Here is a 10,000-nt window from a genome sequence, read left to right as displayed (position 1 = left end):
CGTGCGAATGCAGAAACCATGAGTGCTATCTCTCCGCCTTCTGCTCGAGCACTTTCACCCTTACACTAACTAAACAGGAAACAGCGACCGCGTTCTGTGGTTTTAAGGCTCATTTGCATACTGCAGTAACAGTAAACATGAGCTCTATTGTGCAGCTCTGGCAAAAAATCCTCAGATCTGGGGTAAAAAACAAAAAACATGTATCTGGCTGTGATTTGTGTGTGGGTTGGGGGGGGGTTGAAAGCTTACCCAGGCCTTCTTCCAGTTCTGAAGCTGTTGCTCATGCTCTGCCAGAGCGTCCCTCCACTGGTTCAGCTCTTTAGAGACAGTATTGGCTTCATCTGCAAACAGTAAAAACAATGACTCTACCTGGACAGGTAATTATACCCCCCCCCCGACCCCTCCGACCCACACACACACACTCCATTCTGAAACTCTCAGCTTATGATGCAAAGCAAGAATGAGACACTATATGGACAAAAGTATTGGGACACCTGCTTGTTCATTGATTCCTCTGAAATCAAGTGTATTAGAAAGATCTGATCTGATCTGATGCTTTTGTTGGAGTAACTGTCTCTACTGTCTCTTAGAAGGCTTTCTAGAGGAGCATTGCTGTGAAGATTTGATTGCATTCAGTGACAAGAGCATTAATGAGGTCAGGATGTTGGATGAGCACCACCACTCCAATTCATCCCACAAGTACTAGATGGAGCTCCACCACCATCCATCATTCCAGAGAACACAGTTCTTCCACTGCTCCACAGCTCCACAATGCTGGGGGGCTTTATTATACCCCTCTACTAGCCCACGCCTGGCATTAGGCAGCATGGTGCCGATAGGGTCATGTTTGGTTCATCTGCTCCAGAAAGTCCTAATCTATTGGCAGTACTTATCTACAGGGACAATATAAGCTGCATGTGAGTGTGGATTTGTGCACATCTGTGTCAGAAATAGGTGCATTAGATGAGGTGTCCACAAACTTTTGCCCACTTTGTTATTGTAGCCTTTGAATCAATTTAGGCCCAAATCTGAACCAGTGACCCAGTTATAAAGCTTCAGCATTGATTTCCCTTTAAATCTATACAAGCCTTTGCTGCATGATGACAACCCAGACGATGGATCAGCCGTGTCCCAGCAACTAGAACCTATATAACAGTTGTCTTTGTTATTGTTATGTCTGGTGCTTCAAAAGCAAGAGTCATGGAGATCAAAGTCTCCTTTCCTTTCCATTGTTCGTCTGGTCTGTAGCTCCTGGACTCATTACATGTGATGGCCTAGCTTAGGACCATGTGGATTCACATGGCCACCAGATCAGGCAAAAGCAAGGCAAGCAACTTCACTGCAAAACACCAATCAGCCATAACATTAAAACCACTGCCACGTGCAGTGTCAAGTAGCTCCTGTCCAGGGGTTGGTGAAGAACAGTCAGACTTCACTCAGACTCACTGGGGCGTAAGAATCTGAGACACTTTCATAAGAACCTAACTGTGACTGGGTCAGAACATCTCCAGAACATCAGGCATCAGGTCTTGTGAGGTGTTCCCAGTATGCAGTGGTCAGTACCGACCTACCAAAAGTGCTCCAAGGAAGGACAACTAGTGGACTGGCTTGAGGGTCATGGGCACCTAAGGCTTGTTGATGCTCATGGAGGCCCCGCCCACCTGGATCTGCTGCTAACGTTGGGATTGGTGTCAGATACCACAGATACCACAGCAGGACACCTCCAGAGGTCTTGTGAAGGTGGTGCTAATGTTATGGATGATCAGTGTAATTTTGCTTGGGGAAGTATTATTGTGCAAAACTGCCAATAGAATAGGAACCTTTTAAGACCATGAGGACATACCACAGACACAACAAAGGGGTCTTCTCAAACCCAGACGGGATCCATTACCTCCACTGCTGAGTCGAAGGTCGGTCTCGGATGTGTCATTCCCGGATCTGGAGGCGGCGACGCACCGGTACTGGGTGTCTTTACTCAGTGGCTCCTCCGTCACCCAGCTGCTCACCAGTACGGATTCTTGGGTAAGGGTGTGTCTGTACTCGTTAATGGCTGTGTGGAGTCTCCGCCCATTCGAGTACCAGTGAATGCTTACGTCACTGGGACCTGAAGGACAAATGGCACTTACACAACTTAGCCCAACCCAGAACCCAACACACACACCAAGCTCGAACCCAAGCCCAGCAAATACCAGCCACACACCCACTGCATCCAGTGCTGACCTGCAAATGAAAAGCCATGCTTTGTGGGGGAGTCAAGGGCCAATCACTTCACAGTCGCATTTATGAATGTCCAAATATTTGTGGACACCCCTTCTAATTAATGCATTCAGCTACTTTAAATCCCACCCATTGCTGACACAGATGTGCAAATGCACACACACACACACACACACACACACACACAAAACTTGTCTAGTCCCTGTAGAGAAGTACTGCCAATAGAATAATACAGATAAATCAAAGATAAACATATGGTCACTGTGCCCGTCCCACCGTGCCAATCAAATCCAAATCCTCCTCACAGCAATGTTCCAACATTGGTGTACAGCAATCCCGGACTGGTAGAGGCTGCTCCTGCCGCAAAAGAGGACAAACCCCTTATTAATACCCTCGGTTTTAGAAGAAATGCTGAGGAGCAGATGTCTGCAAACATTTGGACAAAAGTATTGGGACACCTGCTCATTTCATCTTCTGAAATCAAGGGTATTAACAATAGCTGATCCTGCTTTTGTTAGTTAGTTTGGAGTAACTGTCTCTACTGTCCAGGGAAGATTCTGGAGGAGCGTTGTGGTGGCTGGTGTGGCGCAGGAGATGACACCACTGCCAGTGTGCTACCACACAATGTGGGTGTGGGTGAGACTGGGGTTCGATTCCTGGCAGTGTGGGCTAGAGGGGTGGGTATAAAGCCCCCCAGACACATTGAGCTGTGGAGCAGTGGAAGAAGTGTGTTCTCTGGAATGATGGCTGGTGCGACTTACAAGGCTTCTCGGATCACCGAGGTGGGAGTCTTGCCCTGAGTCTTGACTCTTATTGGTGTAGCGCAGTATAGTCACCCAGACCAGGAATAGAACACCATTCTCCACCCCATGGTGTGGTAGCACACTGGCAGTCCACACCAGCCACAGCAACGCTCCTCCAGACAGTAGAGACAGTCACTCCAACAAAAGCAGGATCAGCTCTTTTTAATACCCTTGAATTCAGAAGATGAAATGAGCAGGTGTCCCAATACTTTTGTCCAAAGCCTACTCCTTCGACACCGGACACTTGGGCTCACATACGGCTGCTCCAGTGTCTCATTCTATTGGCCAGTGCTTTTATATGGAGATTATAGAAGTTTTGTGTGTGTATGTGCCACTGAACACCTGTATCAGCCATATAAATTCTGTACTTAAAAGGGGTGTCTGTATACTTTTGGACATAAGGTGTATACACATACACCTGCTATACTGAGCTGTATAGTCCCTTTAGTCTTTCGGTCACATGGTACATCTGAATACTATGGGAATTAATTAATTGACTGGTGTGATGATCAGTCGTACAGTACAGTACATACAACAATCAGCCATAACATTAAAACCACCTGCCTAACATTGTGTAGGCCCCACTCGTGCCACCAAACAGCTCTGACTCATCGAGGCATGGACTCCACAAGACATCAGGGAAACTTTGGTGACCCTGTTGTCGCTGGTTCAGGGGTCGTCCTTTCTTGGAGCACTTTTGGTAGGTCGGTACTGACCACTGCATACCAGTAACACCCCACGAGACCAGGCCTGATGTTTTGGAGATGTTCTGACCCAGCAAGAACTGGCTGGTGATTCTGGCAGTGGGTTTAAGGTCATGGCTGATGAGTGGAGTGTGTATTATATTATATTCAAAAATATCATTTAATTTTCATGCTGGAGGGGTGGGTCAAACACGGTGGGTCTCACCATACTGGAGAAAACCAACCCTGACTACACACACAAGGGTTTTAATGGTGAGTCAACTGGGCCCCACCCCTTACTAGCTCCCCCTAGCACTAGCATTGCTCCCGACACTAGGAGGGTAACGTCTCCTCTGATACATGTAAAGCCATCCCCCCCCCTCACCCCTTATCCAACTGCCGCCAATTTTGGCATCACTGGGCAGTCGACATGCTCAGATTCCCAGCGCTGGGTCCCCAGCTCCACCACACCAGCTAACAGACACCTGTAGAGTGATGAGGGGAGAGAGAGCGCCATCTACCCACCCGGAGAGAGCGCCGCCAGTTGTGCTCTTCGTCGAATTATCCCATTTTTCTCCCAATCTGGTTCTGCCAATTACCCCACCCGTCTCCACCGCCAATACAGGGCACCACCTGCCGGGCGATGCCCTGAGGAAAGTGCCGGGTCCCCAGCTCCACCACACCAGCTAACAGACGCCAGGGGAGACAGCGCCATCTACCCACCTGGTGGATAGAGCACGGCACAAGAATTGTGCTCTCTCTGACTCCGGCTGCTGATGGCAAAGCGGAATGGCATGGGATTTGACCTCGTGACCCTTAGGACATAGGGGCAGCTTGTTAGACTGCTGGGACACTCGGAGCGCTGGTCATTCTTTTTAATGGTTATATTTAAAAAAAAAAAACGATTATTACAGAAAAATAATCCGAACATTTAGAGCCGTTTTGATGAAGGAAGGAAGGAAGGAACTGAACAGCATCTGACAAATTGAAAATTTATTGACGCTCCCTAAAAATGACAGAACAGTATGTACAGGCTGAAGAAATTCATATGTACTTATATTTACACTGTACAGATATCACCAAGGTAATGTGGACAACGACTATACTGGACCCGAAGAATCGTCTTTCACTCTGATCGTCTGACGATTTTTTTTGGCGATTTTTAAAAAACGATTTCCTCCGAGACGACTCTTCAGCGTTCAGTCCAGTATCACATGACCACAGTCTGTCTGATTCGCCAGTTGAGACGAACAATAGAAAAACAACAAAGAGTCTGAAGTGGCGAACGGAAATCTTTGAGAAACAGATAATAAAAAATCTTCATACAATAATTAAATAAGGATCAGCTACTGCTGTGTGCAAACCAGTCCCCCGGGTCAGAAGGAAGCTCACCCCCCCCCCCCTTATATTCATTACACCATGTTGTGAAATGACAGACTGCAGGTTGGCCACATGGCAACATGCATCACTCTCAGATACACGAGCATGATCTCAGTGCTCCACAACAGCTTCCTCTAAACACCGAACTACAGCAGTCTGAGGAGACCCTTCCTCTGGAACATCAGACAACGGAGGTGAAAGAGGAAGAGTGAAGAGAAGACACTGTTCTACTGTCTGGAGTACTGAGACCAGGAGAGAGAGAGAGAGAGAGAGAGAGAGAGAGAGAGAGAGAGAGAGAGAGCGAGAGAGAGAGATCCACAAACCAGGCACACAGCAAAGGCAGGCAAGAGAGAGTTGGAGAAACTAAGAAGAGAAGAGAGGAGAAACTAAGAGAATAGATGAGAAACTAAGAGAAGAGAGGAGAAACTAAAAAGAGAATAGATGAGAAACTAAGAGAATAGAGGAGAAACTAAGAGAATGGATGAGAAACTAAGAGAATAGAGGAGAAACTAAGAGAATAGATGAGAAACTAAGAGAATAGAGGAGAAACTAAGAGAATAGAGGAGAAACTAAGAGAATAGAGGAGAAACTAAGAGAATAGAGGAGAAACTAAGAAGAGAATAGAGGAGAAACTAAGAATAGAGGAGAAACTAAGAGAAGAAAAGAGAGAAGAAGAGGAGAACCTTAATCAAAATAATGAGACGACAGGAGAAAATAAGGGAAACTAAAAGGGAAAAAAGGAGACAAAAAGAGGAGAAACTAAGGAGAAAATGAGAAACTAGGAGAGGGGAGAAAGGAGGAGAAACTATAAAAGAACATAGAACAGAAACTAAGAGGTAAGAAAAAAGAAGAAAAAGAGAAGTGAGGAGCAATGAGGAGAAACTATGAGAAGATAAAAGAGGAGAAGAGAAGAGCGTAGAGAAGAGGAGAGAATGGGAGAACCTAAGAAGAGAAAAAAGAAGGGGAGCAATGAGGAGAAACTAAAAGAAAGTAGGAGATGAGAAACTAAGACGAGAAAAAAATTAAGAGACATAAAGGAGAAAAGAGGAGAGAATAAGAATAAGAAACGTGAATAAAAATGTGTGAAAGAAGAGAGAGAGAGAGAGAGAGAGAGAGAGAGAGAGAGAGAGAGAGAAAGAGAGAGATACACAAGTCAGGCTGGAGGTCAGAGGTACCACTCACCCAGGGCCAGGCAGTAGAGCAGGAAGGCCTGGTGGGAGTGGATGCCCCATGATTGCTGAGGCAGCAGTGGTGGAAGGAGCCTCGCCCCCCCAACACCACCTCTCCACACAGAGGAGGAGGAGGAAGAGGAGGAGGAGGGAGAGGAGGAGGAGAATGAAGAGGAGGAGCGAGAGACTGAGAGGCCGCCTCCAGAGGGGACAGAAGAGCAAACTGTGCAGGGAAACAGGGAGGAGTGCAGAGGGGGGAGAGAGGAGGGCGAGAAAGAGAGAAAGGGTTTATGAAAAGTGGGAAATTAAGAGAAAGGGGGGGTCCTTAAAAAAAAAAAAGAAGAGGAACACAGAAGTCGTCTACAGAGATTTGAACTATTATTAAAACTGAAAAATATCCTACAGCTGCTAATTTAACATTTAAATAATTATATATTTTTAAAACTAAAACATAAAGCTTCTCTTTAATAAAAAAAAAACAATACCAATAACCAAAAAAAATAAAATAAAATAAAATAAAAAAATTAAGAACTGAACTGAACATTTTCTTAAGAAAGATAAAACCACATGGCCTCAATCGTTACAGCAAGTTGGGACACTTTAATAATTAAAAAATAATAATAATTAATTCAGGAAGCCAGGAATTCATCTTTTACACACACCAGCCAATAAGACCACAGCAAGACCACCTAAGCCCCCAATCCCGAACACCAATCCCGTCACTGGAACCAGTGTAGTGCAGTGTAGGCACTCACAGCGTCACACAGCGATACAACACCAGTGTGGGTTCGACAGGAAGGTGTGTCCCAGTGTCGCATACCGCCCCCCCCCCCCCCCCCCCCCCCCCCCACGGCCCCCCTGGCCCCCCCTGTTGTTTACTTCCTATTAAATACCACAAATACTGACAGTGCAGGAGGAAGACCCCGCCAGCTTCAGTCAAACCACTACTGACATCATTACTGACGCGGCAACATTATCTTCATCTTCATCTTCATCTCCCCTGTACGCTCATCTCGAGTCCCCGCTGCCTTGCTCACCTTCCAACACATGGGGCAGCCCTCCTGCCTCTGCTGCACTGCTCAGAGCACCACTCGGAGCAGCTCTCCGCTCGGACTCCTGACTATTTGGCGAAGTACGGAAGTACGATGCACGTCCCTGAGAGTAGTACACAAGGATGGAGGACGAAACTGATTGCGGAGTGACAGCACAGCTTCAGGGAGGATTGTGGGGAATCTATATATTTATATAAAAAAAAAAAAAAAAAAAAAAAAAAAAAAAATCCCCTGCTCCCGCCCATCCAAAAACACTGTTCCAATTTGGAAAACATTAAGCTAACTTACCAATTTGGTAAACAACGTTTCCAATTTGGAATCATATGCGGAATTTTGCTTGCAGAATTATGCAAATCAGCCACTCCCACCCGCCCCCCTCCCAAATCTTCGGATCGGATCGTCGAACTACAGCAGTGAAACCATTCCCAGCAAGAAGGCATGTGTGGTTTGCAATTTTCCCGAAACCATCCTGACCAGACAAGGCTGTCCATCGTCACCTCCGTCGTTCCTGAAGCCGTCTCAGTACGGCGCGTCCGCGTCTGCGTACTCGATCGGCTGCGATTCACAGTCTATGTCAAACGGTCGTTGTTTGGACGGGCTGTCGTCGGCCTCGTCGTAGCTCTGCGACGGTATTTTCCCGTTCCCGCATTCCGGCTCCGTCTCGTATCCAGTGTCTCGGAGCGCTCGGAGCTGCTGCTGCTGCTGCTGCTGCTGCGCCCCGTTCTGGTCTGGTTTCTCTGGGACAGCCTCCATCAGCCCCGCCTCGCAGGCGATGTATTCGGGCTGGGGCTTTTTGGGCGAGCCGAGTAGCGCGGTGCGGAGGCGCAGGCACGGAGCGGGCAGGTACTGCATGTAGCAGTTGTAGGTCAGGCAGCACAAGAAGAGGAGGAAGAAGAGCAGGAAGAGGAAGAGCAGGGCGCCACTGTTGTCGTACTGGAGGTACTTGGCAGAGGGGTCCAGGGTTTCGGGCCGTGGGGGCGAGTCGCTAGCTTCGAGAGGAGGGTAGAGTTTAGGCTGGGGTTTTGCGCTGTTGATGTTGCTGGAGGAGGAGGAGGTGGTGGTGCTGACGGCTGGGGGGGTTAGTGGGGATGCCTCCGTGGATGTTAGTAGAGAGGGTCCTGCCGTGTTACCGTTATTACCTTTGTCGCCTTTGGCCCCTGGGGCGGTGGTGGTGGAGCGCACCGTAGACAGGTCGAGATACGACTCGTCAATGAAGTCGGCGGAAGACAGAACGCGCCCGGATGACGATGACGAAGACTCGCTTTTCGGAAGGTCCAACTGGAGGTCATATCCGGCCACCAGGCGGGTGAAGTTCTTGCCGGCCGCCGCCTCCACCGACCAGCACTCGTAGCGGCCCTGGTCCTCCGGAGCCACGCTGTAGATGAGCAGACCCGTGTCCCCCATCAGGAGGAAGTGGGAGGCTTCGGTGAGGACGCTGCCGTTTACCTTCCACTGCACCTGCGCCAGGTTAGAGCGCACCCTGCAGGGGAGCTCTGCCGAACTGCCTGGCTTTACCACCACCTGATGGTAGCTGTCCGCCATGCGGGGCTTTACTGCAGGAGAGATGTGAAGGGGGAGAGGGTCACTGAGAGATAGGACACTGTCGCAGATCACAGAAATACAACTACTTAATTAATATGAAAAATAATAAATCAGTTAATACATGTGTAAAAAAATGCATTGTGTATATATATAATAAAAAAAATTCTAAATCACACACACACACACACACACACACACATATATATATATATATATAAAATAAATTAAAATAAATACATTATAAATTACACACACGTGTGTAATTAATGGTTACACACATTAATGGTTAATTATATATTTTATATATAATTTTATATATATATATAAAAAATACACACACTTTTACATTTCTATTGGTTCATTCGTTACCAAATTTGGACACAATGTAAAGAACAGCTGTCAGATTCAAATGATGTCCAGGTCAAAAATGGAAAAAAGTGAGATACAAGGTTTTTGTCAGATGGTTTTTGATGAATGATATACATATACACATTTTTTGTTTTTCATTTATTTCTCTCCACTAAATTGTTTATTGTACTGTCTGCATGCAGTGAGACATTTCTGCTTAAATTATTTCCTATTTTACCATAAAATTAAAAATGCCTCTAAATATGCAGATTCATTATTTACTCGCTGTTTTTCATTTCACACTTATTAAACCTTCTTTTGATCTAAATTAATGAAGAACTACTTCTCTCATTCATTCATGCATCATGTTTGATATGATTTAAAACAAAATCAGCACTGTGATTATATATGTTTATTATTATAGGTTATTATGTATTATTATATACGATCCGCGCCTGGCATGTTTGTGTTTTAGGTCTACGTGATGTTACACACATCCAGTTAATGTGCAAAATGCACCAAATGGACAAGCTTCAGCCGCTTCAGCACTTCCTGCATCAGCCCGCATCAGCAGCACTCTGACAGCACTCAAGACCTGTTTGGCTAATAGTACTAATGCACTGTGGGTAGATGCTATACAGACAGCCTCCTCCTCCTCCTCATCCTCCTCATCATCATCATCATCATCATCATCTACTCATCAGCGTTCAACCAGCCAGGAAAGATTCATAATGCATGTAATGGGATGTTCACAGCACTTACATGAAGGACATCTGCCTGCATCTCCTCTGAGGTTCTGAAGCAAC

At 46.5% G+C, this 10,000-nt stretch overlaps 1 protein-coding gene across 1 annotated transcript in view; it reads right to left on the bottom strand.

The window, feature by feature from the left end:
* Positions 1-7,511: 7,511 nt before the first annotated feature.
* The window catches only part of sema4d (sema domain, immunoglobulin domain (Ig), transmembrane domain (TM) and short cytoplasmic domain, (semaphorin) 4D), a 65,382-nt gene continuing 62,893 nt past the window's right edge, over positions 7,512-10,000 (bottom strand). Inside the window, 2 exon segments of the mRNA XM_072662198.1 lie at positions 7,512-8,857; positions 9,957-10,000. The exon segment at positions 9,957-10,000 is cut by the window's right edge and continues 3 nt beyond it. Coding sequence (XP_072518299.1) covers positions 7,824-8,857; positions 9,957-10,000 — 1,078 coding nt within the window. The 3' untranslated portion in view covers positions 7,512-7,823.

This window comes from Salminus brasiliensis, chromosome 18 (assembly GCF_030463535.1).
Source record: "Salminus brasiliensis chromosome 18, fSalBra1.hap2, whole genome shotgun sequence".
Taxonomy (NCBI): Eukaryota; Metazoa; Chordata; class Actinopteri; order Characiformes; family Bryconidae; genus Salminus; species Salminus brasiliensis.
The sequence above is the reverse complement of the archived record's forward strand: the minus strand, read 5'-3'. Positions and strand labels throughout refer to the sequence as shown.